Source organism: Myotis nattereri (genome assembly GCF_964212035.1).
Source record: "Myotis nattereri genome assembly, chromosome: 12".
Classification (NCBI taxonomy): domain Eukaryota; kingdom Metazoa; phylum Chordata; class Mammalia; order Chiroptera; family Vespertilionidae; genus Myotis; species Myotis nattereri.
In genome coordinates this window covers 78605625-78627789 of record NC_138087.1, presented here as the reverse complement: position 1 = coordinate 78627789, position 22165 = coordinate 78605625, and the positions used below count along the sequence as shown (strand labels likewise).

The window sequence follows — 22165 nt, the reverse complement described above, 5'->3', positions numbered from 1 at the left end:
CTGTAAAAAATCAATAAAATATATTAAAAAAAACCCAAAAAACAAAAACAAATCCAGATTTTTTAGACAGACTGTGTTCTGTATCCTGAGCATCAATAGAGAAAGCATGACACAGGTTAAGAGCAGCTCACGTGATAGCAGCTTCAATAAGTACATCCTTTCATCGGTTTGCCTATAACGCTTAAATTGTTATAGATTATTTTTAAGTAATTGCAGCAGTAGATATTCTCTTGGGTGTTGTATAGTCCCTGGGAATTTCCAGACTTGAAGCGACCATAGAGTTCGTTTCACCCAAACACCTGGGACTCACGGATGAGGAACTGGGAGCACAGACTTGCTGTTGACCTATCCAGGGTCACGCCGTCCAGGCTCGGTGGTGCCTGGAGTCCCAGAGCAACGCCCTTGTTACTGAAGTCCATGCCTCTCGTGTTAGAGGTGAAATCCCATTTCACTTTGCAGAATGTACCATGATCAAATTCGTCAGTTTATTACTGCACCTTTTTGTAGGCGAATCTGTAGATTCAGGGAAAACGGGAGAAATGAAGTGTGAGAAATGAAGGTAGCTACTAGAAAAGAGGGATAGCAGCACGCCAGAAACAGGACGTGAATGCTGAGCTGCTGCCCAGGGGAGCCCCACTGTGGGCCACCCGTCAGCCTCCCGGCTGGTTCTCCCACTCCAGCTACCCGGCCGGGAGCCACGAGAAGCAGCTGGAGGACCGGTGCCAACGAGGCACGGTGGTCCTTTCCATGATGACCTCTTGGTCTTTGCGTAAATCTAAGCTGAGTGTTGACAGCACTTGCATTCCTGACCTGGAGATGGGGGTTAGGAAGAGACACTAAGGCGATATTGGCTCATCGGAGTGTGTTCAGTGCAAACCTGGGAGGCAGCTTCAGAGGTCTCCTAGGGTCCTGGCTGGGTAGCTCAGTTGCTTAGAGCATCATCCTGACACTCCAAGGTTGTAGGTTCGATCTCTGGTCAGGGCACATACAGGAATCAACCAGTGAATGCGTGAATAAGTGGAACAACAAGTTGATGGGTTTTTTCTCTCTCTTTCTCTCTTAAAAAATCAATTAAAAAAATTTTTTTTAAAAAAATATATTTTATTGATTTTTTACAGAGAGGAAGGGAGAGAGATAGAGAGTTAGAAACATCGATGAGAGAGAAACATCGATTAGCTGCCTCCTGCACATCTCCTACTGGGGATGTGCCCGCAACCCAGGTACATGCCCTTGACCGGAATCGAACCTGGGACCTTTCAGTCCGCAGGCCGACGCTCTATCCACTGAGCCAAACCGGTTTCAGCAATTAAAATTTTTTTGAAAGGTCCTCTAGTTAAATGACTTAGCATAAACATCACCACCAACTTGTCTCTACTGCCTTAGAAGACTGATTTACTAGCTTTAGGGGGGAGCCGCCGCCCAGCCTTGACCACATGCCCTTGGCACTGTGATTCTTTTTTATTTTTTATTTTTTTTATTCTTAAACATTTGGACACAGTGCACGTGCTTCCCTGGAATTTAGAGCAGTGATGCTCAATGGAAGATGACCCTGAGGGCGTGGTGGCCTGGTGAGAAAAACCGCCCTCAGCTCAGTGCTACACGGAAGCCACTGCGTGTACACACGTGGCCTGTGCTCTCCGTGAAGTCAAGTCGGCTGTCCACAGCCAGGAAGGGGCCAGCTGGCGACCACCCGCTCTCTCCGGCTCCACCCGGGAGCCAAGACTCGGCTGTGCTATCCTTCATCGCAGGAGCTGCTTCGCACACGGTCGCGGTTGGAAGGAAATTCATGGATTTCGGCTGTGGGAGTTTTGTGACTATTTTTTTAAACTTACAAATAAAAGAAAGCACTAACGTCATCTGTGACCCCTGGCTTCTCGCTTAGCCCTATGCGAGGTGACGTGTCCGCATTTTTGTTTCAGGAACCTCTCGAAGAAATACCAACCCAAAAAGAACTCGAAGGAGGAAGAAGAATACAGGTGCGTTCCTCGATAATGACGCGGCACTCTCTGCCCGCTGGTGGCGACTGAAGGAAAGGGGAGATGGAGGCCTACAACAAGTTCATTCTCTTCTCACCTTTGTGTCTGTTTTTAAACTGAGGGGAGAGAAAAACAAAAACCTACCCAAGGAGCTTTTCTTGTGCTGCGTCACTAGAGCTTTTGGGGATGGTTCCAATGAGGGCAATTAGGAAAAGCTTGGAACAGAATCCAAGCAAGTGCAGGGAGCATAGATTGTACGTTCTACAGCAAGCATGTCAAACTCGCGGCCCACAATGAATATTTTTGTGGCCCAGCCAATATAACAGTATCTCAGAAACGTCTTAATAAAAGTTTTGTGACGTAATTTTTACAATATCCTGTTATACAGGATATTAATAACGAACAACAGTGTTCGCTAATGACTGATTACTATAACCATGTTGCATTCATGTCCCTTACGTGCCTTATGCACAGGCGCACCATTTCTCTCCACTAATACCAGCAGCGAATATTTTAGCAGCCGATGGCCACGTCATTAGTCTTGTACTGACTTGTTTGGTGTGCACAACAGGAAATATTTTGCTTTCAGAGAACAAGAAAAATAGGTTTATTTGCGTTTCGCTTATTTGTGCAGTTATTCAGTGTCTGGTAAGTTAATGTTCAAGAAAAAATATTAATTTTTATTAAAATGTTCTATTATTTTATGTTAACGATGACTCATTTATTTCAGCCCTTTGTATTCAGCATTTCTCTATCGAAATAAACCTACATTTCTATGAAAATTGAAGCTTTATGTGTTTTTTTGTGGCCCCCATAACCTTAAACCTTGTTTGTTTGGCCCGTGTTAGCCTTTGAGTTTGACATGCTTGCTTTACAATCTTGATTTGGTTTTGTAATGTCAAGAGTCTCATTCAGCCTAATTCATCCAAGAAATATGTTCATTTCAGCCAGCGACTAAGGCTGACCATGGACAGTCCCAAAGTATTATGTCTCTAACTTGGGGCTAAATAGCCATTAGGTTCATACATACAGCATGTATATGTGTTTTGGGTTATATTTGCACTAAGTATTTTATTGCCTTGCATAGAGCAGTTCAGTTTCCACAAAATGAAAAGAGTTTCTGTTGTAATTAATTCTGAACCGTTTTGATGAAAACACTTATGTGTAATGAATTGTCAGGATCCCATGGGGGGTTGATTTTAATGACTATTTCTCCGGCGTAATGCAGTGTGAGCACGGATGTGACCGCGTTTGAAAAAGTTCCCTGTGTTCTGTTCCACAGGTATACGGCGTGTAAAGCCTTCCTTTCCACCCTGAACGAAATGAACGATTACGCGGGGCAGCATGAAGTCGTCTCCGAGAACTTGACCTCACAGATCCTCGCGGGGTTAGCACGCTACGTCCAGGAACTGAAGCAGGAAAGGAAATCGGTACAAAGTTTGTTTTTTCTTTCAAAGAAGTGGACCAAAGATAAGGGCAATATCCCTAGAAACCTTAAAATTAAATAGAATCATAAATAGTGGGACTTAAACTGATTCCTTTGAGAATCGTATAAAAGTTACGGACCTTGTTCCTAGGTCTTTACAATTTCAAGGGCCCCTCAGACACTCTGAAGCGCATCTGTGGGCCCCAGAATACCAATTCCTCTGAGGCATTTAAATATATTTGAGCATATCAGTCATACAAGGATAAGCAGTATAAGATGGGGTGTGCTGTGTGGAATAAGTAGTATTAAAATAAATGCTTACAAGGACTTTTAAAAAGCCAGAAAGATGACCTCAGTTCCACCCACCTGATTTCTTGGCTCATCCGTTGCTATCTAATGAGTAGGACCTTTTTGCTCCTCTCGACACCATTAAAGTCTTTTCATGGCTTTTATTGTGAAAAAGAGAGAAAAATGTACGCTCAGTATATTCATAGTCAAGGTTTTCCCTAAGAGATCTATTTTTAAGCCATGATTTGTATCTTTGAGCTTTGATCGCTTGCTAGGTGCATACTAATTTGTTAGCAGTAAAGTATGAAGTCGGCCAGCGACATGCTTTTTTTTTATGTAGATTTGAGCCCACAGAATTCTTTCAGTGCCCCGATGCATGAACCAGCAAGGTAGCTAGGGCTCCCACCGAAGTGGAGGAGACGGTAAATAGTAATGACCAACATCAGTATGTCATTCTGTTCTGACCGTTGCCACAAGTACCAGATTTTTAGGTCTAGCTACTGTTTCTCATGGCTGACTAGAGACAGTGTCTTGCTTAAGTACCATTCTTAACCCTCAGTGCAATACCTTTTGGGCCATTTGATACAGTGGCGAAATCCTGTCTGCCCAAAGGGACGATTTCAGATTTACAGCATAGAGCAGCGGTTCTCAACTTGTGGGTCGCGACCTCTTTGGGGGGTCGAACGACCCTTTCACAGGGGTCGCCTAAGACCATCGGAAAACACACATATAATTACATATTGTTTTTGTGATTAATCACTATGCTTTAATTATGTTCAATTTGTAACAATGAAAATACATTCTGCATATCAGATATTTACATGATGATTCATAACAGTAGCAAAATTACAGTTATGAAGTAGCAACGAAAATAATTTCATGGTTGGGGGTCACCACAACATGAGGAACTGTATTAAAGGGTCGCAGCATTAGGAAGGTTGAGAACCACTGGCATAGAGTATTTCCAAGCTCAGTTCAGATCCTAGTAGAGAATTATTTTTCATCTCGATTTTGCCAGTTGAAAGAGATGAAGCCCTAACAAGATCCTGCATGGTGAAATGGCTCACGCTGCAAAAGGGGAGGCTTCCTCCTTCCTGTGTAGACGTGAGAGGCAGTAGGAGAAAAGCAGGTAGTGGGAGGGATGGACATTCTTCTTGCCTTTGGGGCCATAGCATGACAGTGAGTCAGCTGTTTGATGTCGAAGCTTTCAAATTTCCAACCAAAATAGGAGAGTACTAGCTACTCATGCTTCTAGGAGAAAAGATGTTTTTTACGCAGCGATTTCCACCTGTGCTGTATTCATTCTCATATTACAGTGCTGCTCACTCACATAATAGTATGAATAACCAGTGTTTATCCTGATACACAAATCTCTAGGCTCCTCTTTGGGAAAATATGTTGACTTTTCAAAGGTAAATTCTTAAAAAGACAATCTTGACTTGCCACTTATGAAAGCAGAGCGTCTAGGTTCTTCCCTGGCTGACGTCTGAGCCACATGTTTCTCCTCGGGAGCAGGAGCGTGGACACTGGAGGCCGGTGCTGCTGGCCCTGGGCCTGGGCTTGGGCCTGGGCCTGGGCTCATCGGGGTCCCCTGCCCGGGGCCCAGATGGTCAGTGTTTGGTGAAGTTAAGCCACTGAGCATGGCAGTGGGAAGGAGGCTTTTAGGAACTTTAAACAAGTTTGCTGAGAAGGTATTTTTATTATAAATGAGTTTGGGAAAATAAGCCTTAAATCAAAGCAGAATGCAACTCCTGTCACGAACGCTCCTGGGTTTATGGTTTCGGACTTAAATGAGGGTGAAATGCTCCTTTGAGCCAGTCTGAAGGTGGCTCACAGTTTTCCTCCCAGTACACACATCTCTACCCACAGAGACTCAGCGGTGCAGGAATTAACCCCGGGGCAGGCTGAGAAGGGCCAGTGTTCAGGCCCGCCGCTCTGTGGGTTTTGAGGAAGTTATAATATTTGTCACAGACATATTTTCTGGATGCTCTTTTTTTCTTTGCCCTTTTCAAGTCTTTGTGTTCCTTTGTTTTCATCTGTGGAATCTGAGTTTTATTTAAAATTCCAGATGGTTGACTGTCCTCAATTGAGTGTTTATTCTCCCCCCCCCCCCCCCCAGTTTTTTGGTTTTTTTTTTTTTGAGTGGCTGTTCTCACATCAATGCCATATTTTGCTTTATTAAGGAGTTTTAGAAGTTAATGAACTATTATATTTATATAGTGAAAGTAAACAGCTGTTGTACCTAATTATGGAGTGAGAATAATAAACATTCGCACACTTTGTTCAGCCTAAGTATGATGTCTCGCAGAGCAGTACTCTGAGAGCTTTGTCACTGTAATTTTCTTTAGGTTAATGTGTGCTTATTTCAGCTTCCCTGTGATTATTTTATTTCAGCCACCCCTGGTCACTGGGAAATTTCTAAAACAGTTTTAAAGGATGAATGTGCTTGTGTATGTTTAAGGGTCAGCAAAAGCATTGACATGAAAGTGAGTTTAGCTGTCACCCAGATACCATCAGGCATTTTTGAAAGTCTTATTGTGTTTGGAGAGAAACGAAAGCATCTTATTCCAGGAGAGAGTGGGAGCCTGGCGCTGGGCCTGGGGAGCTGGCATTTCCTGTCTGTCCTCGGAGAGGAGAGCAGGGAGCTGCGATGACCTCACCGGGCCAGCGGAGCGCTTGTTATCTCCTGGAGAACAATCCCTCTTTATGAGGCCTCGGAGGCACACTTCTCAGTACACACTTGCTCACTGTCCAGAGAAGAAATGTGTTTGCCATTGCTTGTCAGTAAACAACAAACACATCTGGCGAGCCGGTGAGTTTAACTTGTAGCCGTTGAAAACCGCCGCTATCTGGGTCAGGCACGCGCAGGCCCAGGGCAGGCTTTGGTTCCATCCGTCTGTTTCCTATGAGACCAGGCAGCAGCGAGCACGCGCGCCACATGAGGTTTTGTTTTTTTAAATATATTTTTATTGATTTTAGAGAGAAAAGAGAAGGAAGGAGAGATAGGAGCTTCAATGATGAGAATCACTGATTGGCTGCCTCCTGCACACCCCACAGTGGGGATTGAGCCCGCAACCCGGGCATGTGCCCTGCCCGGGAATTGAACCTTGACCTCTTGGTTCATAGGTCAATGCTCAACCACTGAAGCACGCCAGCCGGGCAGCCACATGAGTGTTGGAGGGGCACATGCTATAAGGAACGATTCAAAAGAGATCACAGGCACCTGGGCTTTTCTCACGTCACGTGAAGCCATGGGGTCACGCGTGTGGTTGGGGATCCTGCTTTCGTCTGACAGCTGTGGCTCAGGCGTCCTTGGGAGAAAGCTCACAGCAAAGTCAGGGTCCACACTCTGCTTGAAAAGTAAATTCCTATTTATTCTAAAATAGTTGGATGAAGGCGCGGCAGGAGGATTCCCAGGTGGGGTTTTGGTGGGAGCCATCCCTCCTGCTCCCCAAATGGCCAGTGTCTGAAGACTGTGTCCTCAGGGAGGATCCTGTGATAGAGCATAGCCTTTCCTGAGGGTCCGCCACTCTGCGCGTCCTGTGCGTGCTTCCTGTCCACGCGGGGAGGTGCTGCGCTCAGAAGCCCGGAGCTGGGCACCAGCCTGGAGCTCAGCTCTGGGCACGGGGCTCGGGTGACTCCCTCTGTGTGGGTCCGTCTTTGAATCTCAGAGTGAAATTGGGGGGAATGGTGAGACTTTTCTGAAAACCGCATAACGCGGTGGGCCCTGCTCTCGGAATGGGGACGATCCTCGTGGCAGTTTGGGAAAGTTGCGTTTCTGGATGAACAGGGACTCGGGCTCGAAGGGCCTCGCTGGAAGGCACAGTGAGCCCGTCTGTCCCGGCCTGTCCCTCTGCCTCCCCGTCTGCCCACATCTCTTTCCCCTGAGCACCCCCTCACCACTGCTTCCCTCCGGTCTCGTTATAAGGGATCTTTGTGGCTTCCAGAAACCTGCTCCCACTTTGTACTTCCTCCGAAGCTCAAGACTTCCTAGCTCTGCCCGGCTCTATTCTGACTCCCCACAGCCGTGACCCTGTCCTGCTGGTTTATTGCTGCGTGGACTCGCTCTCTTTTCTGTCGCATCCCTGTGCTGTGATGAGGCTGGAAAAACGAAGCCCAGGGGCTCTCTTGGGTTCATAGACACTAAAAAGCGGCTGGATGGATGCAGCTGGCTGTAAAGAGGCGCTTACAACAGTGAACGTGACCTCACAGGAGGCGAGAAACAGTCCCTGTAAAGAAGCGCTGTCTTTTCCGAGAGAACCTGCCCTTCCCCTGCTCCCAGCCTCCCAGCGGTCAGCTGCCGCCTGTGACTCAGCTGAGCCTCGGTTCTGACAGGTGAGGTGGGACTCTGAGGCTGTGCGGAAGGCCTCTGGGCTCCTGTCCCTCCTCACCTGCCTTCCCCGCAGCACCCTCCCCTGCCTTCCTGTCTGAGTCACTGAAGGGAGCCCATGGATGAAAGGGAGCGTTTAGGCTCCTGTGGAGAGGGTCCAGGAAAAGCCATCAGGGATGCTGAGCTCCACCGGCCGCTCCAGGAAACAGGTTAGCTCCGGGCAGCTGCCTCACCGGAGCTGCAGCCTTGGTCAGGGAACCCAGCCGGCCAAGAGCATCATAGCTGGGGGAGCTGCAGGCGTCCATTCCTGCCCTCTGATACGCCGGAACCTCTCCATGGCAACCCCAACAGAACCGGAGAGTGAGGAGCCTGCTCACGCGTCCAGGCAGGTCAGGACAACCTCGGAGTCACCCTGACATCTGAGCACATCACAGCCCACATCTGGTCCCATGCAACCGCACATCCCGGCGGCTTTCCTGATCAAAGGGCCCTAGCATCTGATCCTCTCCCACCACCTCTCCTGCACCCCATGGTCCAAGTGTTTGTCATCTCCACGGTGGAGAGAGCCTGCCACCTGGAACCTTCTTCACAGCATGGTGCTTCCGTAGTCCGTCACCTCTGCTCCGCGCTCATTCAGACAAGCAGCCCACAGACCCCCCCCAGTCTGCCCCTTTCTTCTCTGACCCCTGGCTCCTAATGTTTGTGAGGCTCACTCTGGTCTAGTCCTCAGGTATCAACACCAGGCACATACCTGCCCCAGGGCCTCCGCAGGTAGCAAGTGAATCTACCTTAAATTTAAAAAGTCCTAAGTAATGGAAACATCTGCCTACTCAAAACTTTTACACAAATACTTGTAGCTGCATTATTCATAGCAGCCCCACACTGGGAACAACCCAAAGGCCATCGGCTGGTGAATGGATAAACAAATGGTGGCATATACCCATACAGTGGAATGTCACCTAGTGATAAAAATGATCCATGTGACACATGGATGAACCTTGGAGAGATAATCTGCTCAGTGAACATTATGAAGTGATGAGAGCATTATGCCAGTCACGAAAGATAATGTTGTGAGATTCCATTTCTATGAAACATCTAGAAGCGGCATATCTATAGAGACAGAAAGATGAGTGGTTGCCCAGGCCTGGGGAGGATCTGGGTAAGAGAGTGACAGCTAAGAGGTCGTGGTTTCTTTTTGGGGTGATAAAAATGTTCTCAAATTGATTATAGTGATGGTTGCATAATTGTGTGACTCTAGTAAAAACCATTGACTTGTCAATTTGCACGTGTGAATTGTATGTGAGTTACATCTCAAAGCAATCAAAAATAAAGATCTAAGTGATTTTTGTCTTAAAACTTCACTGTCACTTTTACAAATTGTGTATATAAGTCTTAGAATTCAATTATTATAACATCTAAAGTTTCAAAGGCTACTCTTGGCTATTCTTGTTTTCATTTCCCTTTATTTTTTAACTCTTCGATTTCTGGGCGCGCACATGCTGGGTGTTCAATATTTAAGTATTATTTTAGCGGGTGGGCTTTTTCTCTCGTGTCACCATGAGCAGGAGGCTGTGCTGATCCCTGGTGTTTCTCGCTTGCAGCACTTCCATGACGGACGGAAGGCCCAGCAGCACATAGAGACCTGCTGGAAGCAGCTCGAGTCGGTGAGTGAGAAGCCAGCAGCCCGGGAAAGGCCTGGGCCGGTTTTCTCACTGGAATTGAATATCAGCTTGAATCAGTCAGTATGTTCAAAACAAACGAAAACACTAAAGAAAACGCCTTGAGAGATTTTTCTAATCTAAGTGTAGAGTGTTTCTAGAAACTTTTATCTGAAGTAAAATGTTGAGCCAAAAGAGTTCAAGGAGTGTGTTTTTTCTAAAAACCACGTGGAAAGAACAAAGATTAGGCCGTTGGTACTGACACAGACAATAGGGTGGGGAAGGCCTGGGGTACGGGGTGGGGGTGGGCTGGGGGAGGTCATTGGGGGGTAAAAGAGGACATACGTAATACTTTCAACAATAAAGACTTGTTTAAAAATAAATAAAGTAGCGCCCTGAGATTATGACCCAGCAGTCCGTTTGGGAGAAGAATGCTCTTTGGGGTTTTGGGTAAAAGCCAGTGCTCAGAGGGATCTCCTGGTTTCGATAGTCACCGCTTTCCTCTGCTTCCAGAGCAAGCGGCGATTTGAGCGGGATTGCAAGGAGGCTGACCGGGCGCAGCAGTACTTTGAGAAAATGGATGCTGACATCAATGTCACAAAAGCGGATGTTGAAAAGGTAAGGTGAAAGTAAGCCTGTCTCTCGTTTCCCCTTTTCAATGTTCGTCACGCACCCTCCCAGAGGGTCGGTCCCCAAGTTCTCCTTTCTGATGCAGCCACAAAAGGCACTCAACGTGGGATCATTTTCCATTTGTGTCAGCTGCCATGGGGACCTGAAGCTGAAACTTGGGGGCTCGTGGGTGTTGGGCAGTTTGCTTATTTGTTCAGTCACCAGGATGATAACGCGGAGACTTAGGCCATGACCACGGCCCAGGGGTTGGTGTCTGGAGATTGTGGCTTTCACTAATGGCTTTTCAAAGAAAAGCCAACCTCTTGAAACCAGGGCGGATGTGCAGCGAGAGCTTGGCTGCCTCTGGTGCTTCCGTTCGACAGATAAGGAGGCTCCCGCCCTGGCCTGCTTCTGAGTGAGTCATCCGGTCGCTAGCAGGTTGCAGCTGAGGTCCGCATGCAAGTCCTCGGCTTCTCTGGATGCACTGGAATTGGCAGCGAGGAGTGTCAGAGAGCTTGCGCTGTGTCTTCTGGCGTTTGCTCCCTCGAAGCTGAATTTTCTTTTTATGACAGTCATCAATAGGGCGTAAACAGATCAGCCTGTTAAATAACAGTCTGCATTCGTTGCTGCCCAGGGCTGTGCTGGCAGCCACAACCTCCTGCCTCCCCTGGGAAAAGCCTGCCTTTTCAGAGGTTTCTTTCATTTTTGCCAGGTTCGTTGCAGATGAGATGAGTTGGAAAAGTGTGTGTTAGCTATTTCATTATTTGCCCCTCCTGCCAAATTCCTTGCTTACAGCCAAGGTATATGTCAGTATGCCTTCCTCTAGAATTATCTACATTAAAATACACATTCTCACTTATTTACTTTACCAAAAGATATACTAATATGCTGGTAAAGTTACTATAAATTACCATAAATTTGTCGTGAGTTCTCCTTAAACAGACAACTTTCCAAACTATAAAAAATATTATTCAGTTACAATAGATTGACCCTGCTTGGCTGGTGTGACACGCTCAGTTGGTTGAGCATCATTCCGTGCATCAAAAGGTCCCTGGTTGGATTTCCGGTCGGGGCACATGCCCAGCTTGTGGGTTCAGTACCAAGTCGGGAACCTGACTAGGAATCGAACCAGGGACCTTCTTGTGCACGGAATGATGCTCAACCAACGGAGCCACACCAGCCAGGGCTCATTTAATTTCTTCTGACTTTATGTGTTCTCATTCGATATTATGTTTTTCACTTTATTCAGGTGGAATATAGAGCACGTGACTTTCACATGTTACTATTAGAGCCCGGTGCCTTGCTAAACTCTTTTCATTTCTATTTTGACTTTTCTATCGAGACAGTCCTATCACCAGCATAGAATGGCGGTTTTATTTCTTCTTTTGCAGTCCTTATGCCTTTTATTTATTTTTCTTATCTCGCTCTGCTGGTTTTGACCTCCATTACGCTGCTAGAAGCAGTAATTGTGGACTCCTTATCTTGTGCTTGCTTATAAAGAGGGCTTCAAATGTTTCTCCATTCGGCATGATTTTAATATGCCCTTTATCAGGTTAAGGGATTTCCCTTCTTTTCCTATTTTGCCAAGAGGTTTTGTTAAGCTTGACTTGATATTGAATATCGTCAAATAAATTTTCTGCTTCTTTTCATCCCATTATTAATGGGATAGAGTTCATGGATCAATTTTCTTATATCAAACCAAATTGGCATTCCTGGGACAATTCCAACTAGGTCACCGTGTATTATTTTATTTCACTCAAGATTTTTACATCTGTAGTCATTGAGATTATTCTATAATTGTTCTTGTCTGTTCTAGTTTGCTTTACGTACTAGTTTTGTAGTAAGCTTACTCATATTTCTATATTCTGAAATAATATATGTGAGATGAAATTAACAGTTCTTAAATGTTTTGTGATATTGCATCGTGGGAAAGTTTCTCACTACTGATTCGATTCCTTTAATGTCTGCTGCTTTGGTTGATCTTGGGGTAATATTTTTCTAGAAATATCTCCATTTCATCTTAAGGTTTGAAGTGTCTCGGCTAAATGTTGCCCATAATCTCTCACCTTAATTTTTGCTGCATATGTTGATTATTCCTAATACTGTTTATTTATACTCCTCCCCCCACCCCCTTTTTGGGGTCATTTTTCCAAAATCATTTTTATTACGATTTTCCAAGAGCCAAAATTTGTCTTGGTGCAACTTCTCTTTTCTACTTCTATTTTCTATTTCCTTTCCTTTCCTTCAAGCTTCTCTGTCAGGGTCTTTGTTTTTTTGTTTGTTTTATAATCGCCACCCAAGGATATTTTTCCATTGATTTTTAGAGAGAGTAGAAGAGAGAGGGAAAGACAGAGAGAAATATTGATGTGAGAGAAACACACATCAATTGGTTGCCTCCTGAGCCCGACCAGGGCTTAGGCTGGAGAGGAGCCTGCAACTGAAGTACATGGGAACCGAACCTGGGACCCTTTGGTCCACAGGGTGAAGCTCTATCCACTGAGCCAAACCAGCGAGGGCTCTGTCAGTGTCTTTGGATTTCATCTATTGTCCTTTAAATGTTTCTTTCTTCAGATATTTACCTCATTCCAACTTTTCTCCTTTTCTATTATAAGCAGTTGAGTAACAAATTTCTTATGTAAGCACTGATTTATCTGCAACCCACGAATTTTACTGTCTATTATTATTATTGTTCACGTCCCGATCTTTTTCATTTCTTTTACTTTTTAATCTCTCCTATGATTTATGTAGAAGCATGTTTTAAATTTTTCAATTGTATGACATATTTAAACATCTGTTTTTTGTTATTGATTTCTAATTTAATTGCATTGTGGTTGTAAAAAGCCAGAGCTTGAGTCTTTTCTGGTTGTTGAGGCCTCGCACTTGGTCAGTTTTATAAATGTTCTTTAAGTAATTGAAAAGACTGTGTATTCTCCAGCTCTTAGTTGCAAAGTCTACCTATTTCCATCAGATCAGACTTGTTGATTGTGTCCTCCAGATCTTCCCACCACTAGGGATTTTGGGGTCGGCTCGTTGTAACCTTTGTTGAGAGAGACATATCACTTCTTTGTGCCTTGCTTTCCTTGTCGGTACAACAGGAATACAGCACAGAGGGCTGGTGGTTGTACTCAGGGAGTTAATATGTGCAAGATATTCCCAGCCGATATGGCAGTGGCCAGTCATCAGTAAGCTAACTCGTGTGATGATAACAGTGGAAGGTTTGCCATTTCCTGTCAATTTGCTCTGCTACTGTGAAGTTATTTTATTAAAAAATATAGTTTAGAACTGTAATATCTTCCATGAGATTGAACTTGTCGTCAGTGTCACCTTCTTTCCACACTCATGCTTTATGCCTTGAAGCCTAGTTTATCTACTTTGGGGGGTTAGCTTTGCCAGGCACATCTTTCCCAGACTGTCTGCCCCACGTGCTGTTGTGAGAAAGCTTCCCTGTGGTTGCTCCCAAACATTCATGTGAAAACTTGCTATGGCCTAGGGAGACTTCCCTGTCATACCATCATCGCCCTGTATTTCAGTCACGTAAGAAAGTGTAACTCCCAGCAGACTAGCATGCGAGAGAGACCCGTCTATGTGTGATTATCAGTGTGCATTGCTATGAATTTTATCTGTGGCCTACGTTCAGCGTGGGTTCTCCAGGGACCTGGCAGCACCTGGGGTCACTACCCAGCCAGGACTGCATCCATCTAAGTTTTCCAACTTGGGTTTGGGATCCACACAGGCTGTGTGAGTTCTGACCCTGTGTGGTTCAAAATTTTGCAGGATGACTTTTTTCTTTGATTTTCTTTCTTGGTTAGATCCAAGGTAGCTAAGTTATCAAAAGTACAATAGCTTGCCCGGCCAGCGTGGCTCAGTGGTTGGGCATCAACCTATGAACCAGGATGTCACGGTTCGATTCCGGGTCCTGGTCAGGGCACATGCCCAAGTTGTGCAATAGATCCCCAGTGTGGGACATGCTGGAGGCAGCCGATCAATGATTCTCTCTTATCGTGGATGTTTCTCTCTCTCTCCCTCTCCCTTTCTCTCTGAAATCAATAATTTTTTTTTTTTTTTAAGTACAATAGTTGGACCTAAAGGCAGCTGTGGGACTTGATAGGGACTGCCGATTGGATTGCTCTCTTCAACTTTTTAAATCTTTCCAGGGATGCGTAATTCTTCCTTGTACTGAGAGCAGTCTTTTGTTTCACTTACCTCCTCCCCAAGGATACGATAAATTACCCAGTTTTGGCATCACAAACACTGAAGCTGATAGAGCAGGGTCTACACCAGTGATGGCGAACCTTTTGAGCTCGGCGTGTCAGCATTTTGAAAATCCTAATTTAAGTCTGGTGCCGTGTCACATATAGAAATTTTTTGATATTTGCAACCATAGTAAAACAAAGATTTATATTTTTGATATTTATTTTACATATTTAAATGCCATTTAACAAAGAAAAATCAACCCAAAAAAATGAGTTTGCGTGTCACCTCTGACACGCGTGTCATAGGTTCGCCATCACTGGCCTCCACACTGGAATCCTTAAGCTACTTTGCTGATGAAGGTGACTCGAAGCGCTGTCATTTCCCCAGGGTTTTGCCTTATCGTCTGTAAGGCCTCTGTCAGCATTCAGCCGAAAGGATGCAGGCTTTCGGTTCTTATCGTTACTTAATGTAATTTTCCATTTTGACTTTGGAAAGCCTTTGAATCTCATATAAATGTCTTTTCGCCAGTTTCTGCAAACGATTTCATTACCTGGTTGTATTGGAAGTTGCTCGCCCTCCTTTTTCTAACAGCCCCGCAACCTTTGGAGTATCAGCCTGTGCTCACAGGTGTAACTGCTCCCCGGAAGGAGGGAGGACTGGCTCGAGTTGCCATTTACGTTTGGTGACACGGTTGCTGTGAACCACGTGTGCTCGTATCTTCTAAACTATAAGTTAACCGTCCCGCACAGGGACTAGAGCCATGTTTTTCATAAATGGCCTAAAACCGGCCTGCGTCCACGGGGGACATCAGTAGACACTTGCGTTGTGTTTGGTGTCTGTGTTAGCAGATGTCTAGTGATCAGCTTACACATGGGTGTGTGTTATCCTGGAGGAGCCAGTGTAACCAAAAGTAAATTCATACGCACGGCGTGGACATACGGAAACACGGTCAGTTTTATCTCTGGGCCAGTGAACACATCTGGATGTTGTGAGGATGCCACGTTCCCAGAGGAATGATGGGGCACGGCAATAAGCTCAGTGGGATGGTTTTTACTGGGGATGGAACTCAAGGAACTACACAGCCTTTTGTCGCCCAGACGCAGCTGTCAGAGTTTTAAAGCGAGTTCCCCTGCTCTGGAACGAGTCCGTCTGGGCTTGCAGCAGGACCATATTGGAATAGGTCATCTTGTGGCTCATGACCCGTGTGCTTCAGTGGAAGGTAAAACCAGACTTGTTTCCTCCCCTTGTACGAGATGGACACGGTAGTCCTTACTCTGTATAGTATTAAGAAGTTGAAGGCCTGCAAGGGAACATGGGAAAATCCATCAACCGATGGTCTTTGGCTCCAATTCAACACCAATGGACGCCCCAGTTTGGGGTGCTGTGAGAAGGACACGTCATTCATTGGAGACGGCCCAGCGTGATGCAGCGCGGCTGGGCGGCAGCCCTGGTCAGACCCCTCTCCGGCTACACAGTGTAACATGCAAAAAAGTGGGCAAGAGAGTACTCTCTGATGGGGTCAATATTTCAAGCCTAAGTTGGAGAGGATGTTTTAAGAATTAGAATTCTAAGTAACCATTCATTTATATTATAAAGTCTCTCTGGGAACTATTTTTCCTTACAGTTTGCTTCTGTTTAGTACAGCTTTTTATCCAACTAAATTCTGATCTGTTTTTTCTATTTCCACATAGCCCCCCACAAGAGTCACTCCATACTTTTTTTTTTTCTTCTAATTTAAGGGACTTCCTCGTGGAATCATGATTTTTATGGTATTCTCATTTTTAAAAAACACTGAATTTGTTGGCGAATTCCTAAGTCATGTAATGTTCCCATTCATTGTCCTTCATTCCCTGACTCCTTATTCATTGACTGTGCTGGCGGGATGGGGGTGGCACAGACACCAGCATGTAATCACACAGCCCTGGACTTTAAGGAACATGCCTTTCTCTTTCTTTCTGATGTTTAGTTCACTGTCTGGTGAAGGTTCCCATTTGCCCCCTAAACAACTCTTGAATGGCATTTCGGTGACAAGGACCTTAAAGTCGGGTTTTCTCTGTCCCTCTGCTTTGGCATAATAGCATGCTAGACAAACTTGGGTGAGGGGCAGCACCTGCACCCTGAATTCTGGTGGTGCTGCTGTTGGTTAGTGTGGCGTTGGGATGGAAAAGGAAAAGGTTATCAAAATGAATGGAATGTGGACTAATATTTCCGAACAGAGAGAACAGTGTTTGCTAAATGCATGCATTAGACCGAGTTCATCCATGTCAGGCCGTGAATAATTCCCTTTCTCTAAGTCGCCCTCGCCTTGTGACTGTTAGTTAGCTCTTACATAATTTCTAAATGCAGAATAGGATATTGTTTAACTGAAACTGCAATTACTGGTCACAAGTGGCTGCAGAAATGGTCAGAGAGTCCAAGTTATGCATTTTGAACTTTAGTACCAATTTCTCCTTTTCCTACAAGTCGAGTTTCCTTCAACTCGACTGGTTCCTTCACTGCCTGTCTCTTTGTGGGCAGTTGTTGACTATGAAACGGTTAATCTGGCTTCTTTATTCCAGCACATTGCAACTCTGAGTGTTGACTAAGCAGAAGAACTCTCTCTACAAAGTGAGAGGTTTCCTTGTTTGGCTTCATCGTGAGTTTTATTATATAACCCGATTTGAGGAAATGTTTTACAAACTAAATTAAATTATAATCCTAACCATGAGCACTCAGAACAGTGTATCGGTTTCTTAGGGCATTTTTAAATTCCATTTTTTGTGTGACATTATGGCTTCTAAAAATATTTGGCTTTGAACATTATTAGCTTTTAAATTCTACATAGATGTCCCTAAGGTGGAGTAGAATATGAAATCCCGAGTCATGAATTAAGGTAGAATTCCAAGAGCTAAGTGATGAAACTTCACGTTTCTATTTACAATCCAATATACATGTGCTGTTTTTTTTATGTCACGTATCACACAGTAGAATATTTTAAAGAGAAAAATAAAGTTAGAATAAAGAATCTATGCCATTGTAAGCAAGTATAAAGGAATTGACTCGAGTGATTATCAGTTTGGTAATTGTCTTGATAAAACCAATGAATTGTAGTAGTTTTAGAGTTTGCTTCGGTTGGAATCAGAGTTGCCGGCTCTGGGAAGGCAGCCCTGGCCAGGTCGGGTAGGTTCTGTGCTAACGGAAGCCAGCTGAGTAGCAGAGTGTTCCATTTTTTTACCATTTGGGGAAACAGCCTCTAGCAAGACGACTCCTTAAGTTATTGTACGAATAAGGAGTTGTACTATTCAATATTTTCTCTGCCCTTGCTGTATGTAACTAGGAAGCTGCCATCTTTATTGAACATGTTAATGTCTTTAGTGCTTTCCCCAAATTTGCTGCATATAAAATGTCTGAAGGAATTGTTCATAGTAACAAGTTAGAAAACAATTTTTTTTAAAAAATAGAGGAAGTGGTTAGTATGAATACAGGAAATAAATTTTGCAACTACAGCTTGATCTTTCAGTTTAAACTGCTTTTAATTTACAGGAGACAATATAGAATTAAAAATGCACTGTAAAAAATGAATGCTGTTGCTGACTATTCTAAGTGGATCAGTATCCAAATCAGAGATTCTAGAAAAGACACTTTTGTTAGTCTCTTGTTTATATCTGCCCTGAAAGAAGTCATCTGTAGGGTTTATGTTTTATTTACTTTGCTTCTCAGCATGTTTGTATTAAATGAACATCCTGAATGGCTTCTATTGTTTCATTCTTAATGTTTGTCCTGAGTAGTAATAGATATGTTTACTTCCTTTGACATTTCCCATGGGAAATAGAATTTAATGGAAATTTTCTCCAATTATTAGATGTGGAATAAATGTATTTATATTTGCAAACAAGACACAACTTTGATCTATGTCATAAATGAATATTTGTAGGATGAGATTAAGAAAAAAAAACTGCCCTGACCAGTTTGGCTCAGTGGCTAGAGCGTTGGCCTGTGGACTGAAGAGACCCAGGTTCAATTCTGGTCAAGGGCATGTACCTTGGTTGCGGGCACATCCCCAGTAGGGGGTGTGCAGGAGGCAGCTGATGGATGTTTCTCTCTCATGGATGTTTCTAACTCTCTATCTCCCTTCCTCCCTGTAAAAAATCAATAAAATATATTAAAAGAAAAAAAAACCCATGATGCTCATATTAGTTTTACCACTAAAAATGAAATTTGTGACAGGGATGTTGAAACATAAAATTACTTACTATGGTCAAATGCTTCACACAAAACTATGCTTAAAGTTGTAGCCAGCTCCTAGTTTCAGTTCATTCTTTAGAAGTTATTACTGTCTCACTTGTTAACCTTAATTTTTCACTTATTTGTCTTTGAAATAAGTGGTTTTTACACTAAAAATGGAGTTTGGTTAAATAAGTATCTAAAAAGAATCAAGAAAGCCAAAATTTTAAATCTCAGTGTATCAGATATGGGGGAGGAGGTGCTACCAGAAGTGAATTTATATAAAGACTAAATGCTTTCAAAAGCCTCTCCAGTGAAATAGTCCCAGTATGCATTTCATCTGCATTAAAATGTTGACATGAGAATCTATCTTAGCTCTGCCTCAATACTCCTAAAAGCATAATCATTACCAAACCTCTAGTTAATATGCAAAATACCAACAGAGCAAAGCAAGGTGATGGGTCCTTCTTATACCCTAGATCTGAAGCTAAAACTGAATTAAATAAAATATGACCCGAATACAAATATTTATATTACATGGATATAGGGATATGAATCCTATATAATAAAAGGCTAATATGTAAATCAACTCAACTGCAGAACGACCGGTTGCTATGACATGCACTGACCACCAGGGGGCAGATGCTCAATGCAGGAGCTGACCCCTGGTGGTCAGTGTGCTCCCACAGGAGGAGCGCCACTCGGCCAGAAGCCAGGCTCACGGCTGGCGAGTGCAGTGGTGGTAGTGGGAACCTCTTCCGCCTCCGCAGCAGCGCTAAGGACCCCTTGGGGGATGTCCAACTGCGAGAGGGTGCAGGCCAGGCTGAAGACGTCCCCCCGCCCCCCACCCCTAGTGCATTAATGTCGTGCACCAGGCCTCTAGTAGGAAATAAAACTGAATTAAGTTAAGTATTATTTGTGTGTGTGTGTGTGTGTGTGTGTAGCTTCGAACACTTGGCACTATGTGCCCCTCTCTGTTCTAAAGGCTTTCCTATGGTAACTCACTGAATAACATCTTAATGTTTACTGATAATAAGTGGCCTAGCTTGGCCAAGAGCTTGTTCTTAATGTTAATCTTACATAGAAGTGGGTTCAGGTCCTGTTTCTACCAATCACTAATGGTGCAATGAGGAATTTACTTAATCTGAGCCTGTTTTCTATTCTGTACAACAAGGATGATATACACCCTTCAAGGATGGTTGTGAGGCACCAGTGGTGGTGATGTGTGTAAAGTAGTGGCCAGTGTTTGGACTTCTGTTAACTGGTTGAGACTGGTATTGCCACTTGAATTTTGCCTGTTTGTGAGCTTCTCCTTGGATCACTTCTGGTTCCTCCCTCCTCAATTCTTCCCCCTTCAACCTACTGTGAATCAATTGAGTATATCTTGCACATTCTAGACATCTAGGCGTCTGCAGGAAGATCTATTGAACAAACAGTGCAGAGCGCCAGTAGGATGGCCGTAGATGCCTTTCACGAGGACTCCGGTTAGCAAATGATGATGCCGTGGAGAGACCAGGAAAACCTGGGCCAGTAGGGAAGAAGGGTACCCTGTTACATGCCAACTCCGTGGTGAAGATAACCAGAGCAAAGCAGTGAAAATGACTGAGTTACATCATCTATGTAAGCACCTGGTCCTGTGACCAGCAGGTCCCAGGAGCTCAGAAGTTGTTTGTGGATGTTGCCTCTGAAAAAACTCCACGTGGAGTAGTTTGTTGGGATAGGTCTGAAGGAGGTCTTGGGAGTGGAGCATGAAGAATGGGTAGAAGTTGAAAGGAAGGAACAAGAGAGAGAGCAACTGAGGTGGCGAGAACTTCATCCAGGGCTCTGAGGGAAACACATTGCAGATGCTGACCTGCCTGATGGGGCAGGTGACGGAGCAGGACCTAGCTGGAGAGGTCAGTTAAGAACGGATCATGATGCTTAAAGCAAAATGGCGGAATGAATGTGACCCTGATGAAACGCTATGGAACCTACTGCTCAAAAAACTGGCACTGGAAAGTGTTTTATATTTTCTTTTCTTTTTAAAAATAATATTTTTATTGATTTCAGAGAGGAAGGGAGAGGGAGACAGAGATAGAAACATCAATGGTGAGAGAGAATCATTGATGGGCTTCCTCCTGCACGCCCCCTACTGGGGATCGAGCCCACAACCCAGGAATGTGCCCTGACTGGGAATTGAACCCAGGACCTCTTGGTTCATGGGATGACACTCAATCCACTGAGCCACCACAGTCGGGCTCGAACTAATTTTTATGTTAATCACATGGGCTTGGGATTCTGGTACCACCCGTATAATACATACACAAGTGTAAGGTTTTGTTTCTCAAATACACTCTTTCCCCATCCACCCTATCTCCTGAGACCTCAACAAGCTTCCTGGCTGAGGACACTACACTAGTTTTGCTGGGTGTCACCAGCTTAAAGGAGAGCCAAGAAAGTTAACACTGAGGTTGGAATAGAGGAAGGGCCTATGGTCTTACACCTTAAGCTCATGGGTAGTATTTACTGAATGACACATGTGAGATTTTTAGTATTAAACATTGCTGTTTGAAATCTATTGTGGCTTGGGTAATAAGGTAGACAGCTGCTAACCTAACTCCAGACACCTTACATTCCCTCAGAACTAGAAGTATAGTATTTCATTTATTTACCTTGGGGGATGTATCGGGAATAATTTTTTTCTCTTCTGTGGAACATATATTTTCTAGAACTAGGTTTACAAAGTGCTTGCAGTATTTTTGTTTTTCACAATAACTGCACAGCCATAGAGAATGGTGGTCATATAGCATTAACTTCCTAGAATCCAGCTCTCTTCAGCTGTATGTATATGAAACCTTGTGATTGTCATGTTCTGTAGTGAGGTTATTTATTAAGGAGAGAAGGGGAAGAGAAAGAGATCATTTCAAACCCACATAACTGAAAGCTCAAGGCTCTTGCCAATGACAATGCAATTAGAAGCCAGGGAAGAGGAAGAGTCTTAGAGCCTCGAGCTCCTCCCAAATTTGTTCCCGCCAGCCCGCCCTGGAGTGGTGCCAGTGCCCGGATGAACAATGTCACCACTGGCTTCTCTCTTAGCAGAAACTGCCACTCACCTTGAGTAAGCAGGTATTTCACATTCTACTTTTCAAATAAAGCATCCGGAATATAGGGGCACAGAAGGCCTTTTCTCAAAACTGTTTAGCAAGTGAATGGCCCATGTGGGATTGAGATGCTGGTCTCATTTGCTACCTCTCCATATTCTGTCCTATTTCAGTGACTCTGCACCAAGGGAACCTACCAGGCTGGGGCTACCAGTTGTAAGGCTGTTAAAAAAAAAAAAAAAAATCAGGAAATTGCTGGAATAGTTCAAGCATATTTCTTTGGTTAACTTATTTTGAAGTTTTTCTCTGTTTTGTATTTTAGCTGCCTTTATAATTTATCAAAGACAGACTCATTGTTTTGGCAAGTTCCTGGCCTGAAAGGCTCCAACAAAAACTCCCAG

General features: G+C 44.2%; 1 protein-coding gene across 4 annotated transcripts in view; it reads left to right on the top strand.

The window, feature by feature from the left end:
* The window catches only part of FNBP1 (formin binding protein 1), a 98965-nt gene that overhangs the window by 44910 nt on the left and 31890 nt on the right, over window positions 1-22165 (top strand). For all 4 annotated transcript variants that reach the window (XM_081103960.1, XM_081103962.1, XM_081103961.1 and 1 more), the window contains exons 3-6: window positions 1920-1976; window positions 3259-3406; window positions 9622-9684; window positions 10192-10296. In XM_081103960.1, coding sequence (XP_080960086.1) covers window positions 1920-1976; window positions 3259-3406; window positions 9622-9684; window positions 10192-10296 — 373 coding nt within the window. The remainder of the gene's footprint in view (window positions 1-1919; window positions 1977-3258; window positions 3407-9621; window positions 9685-10191; window positions 10297-22165) is intronic.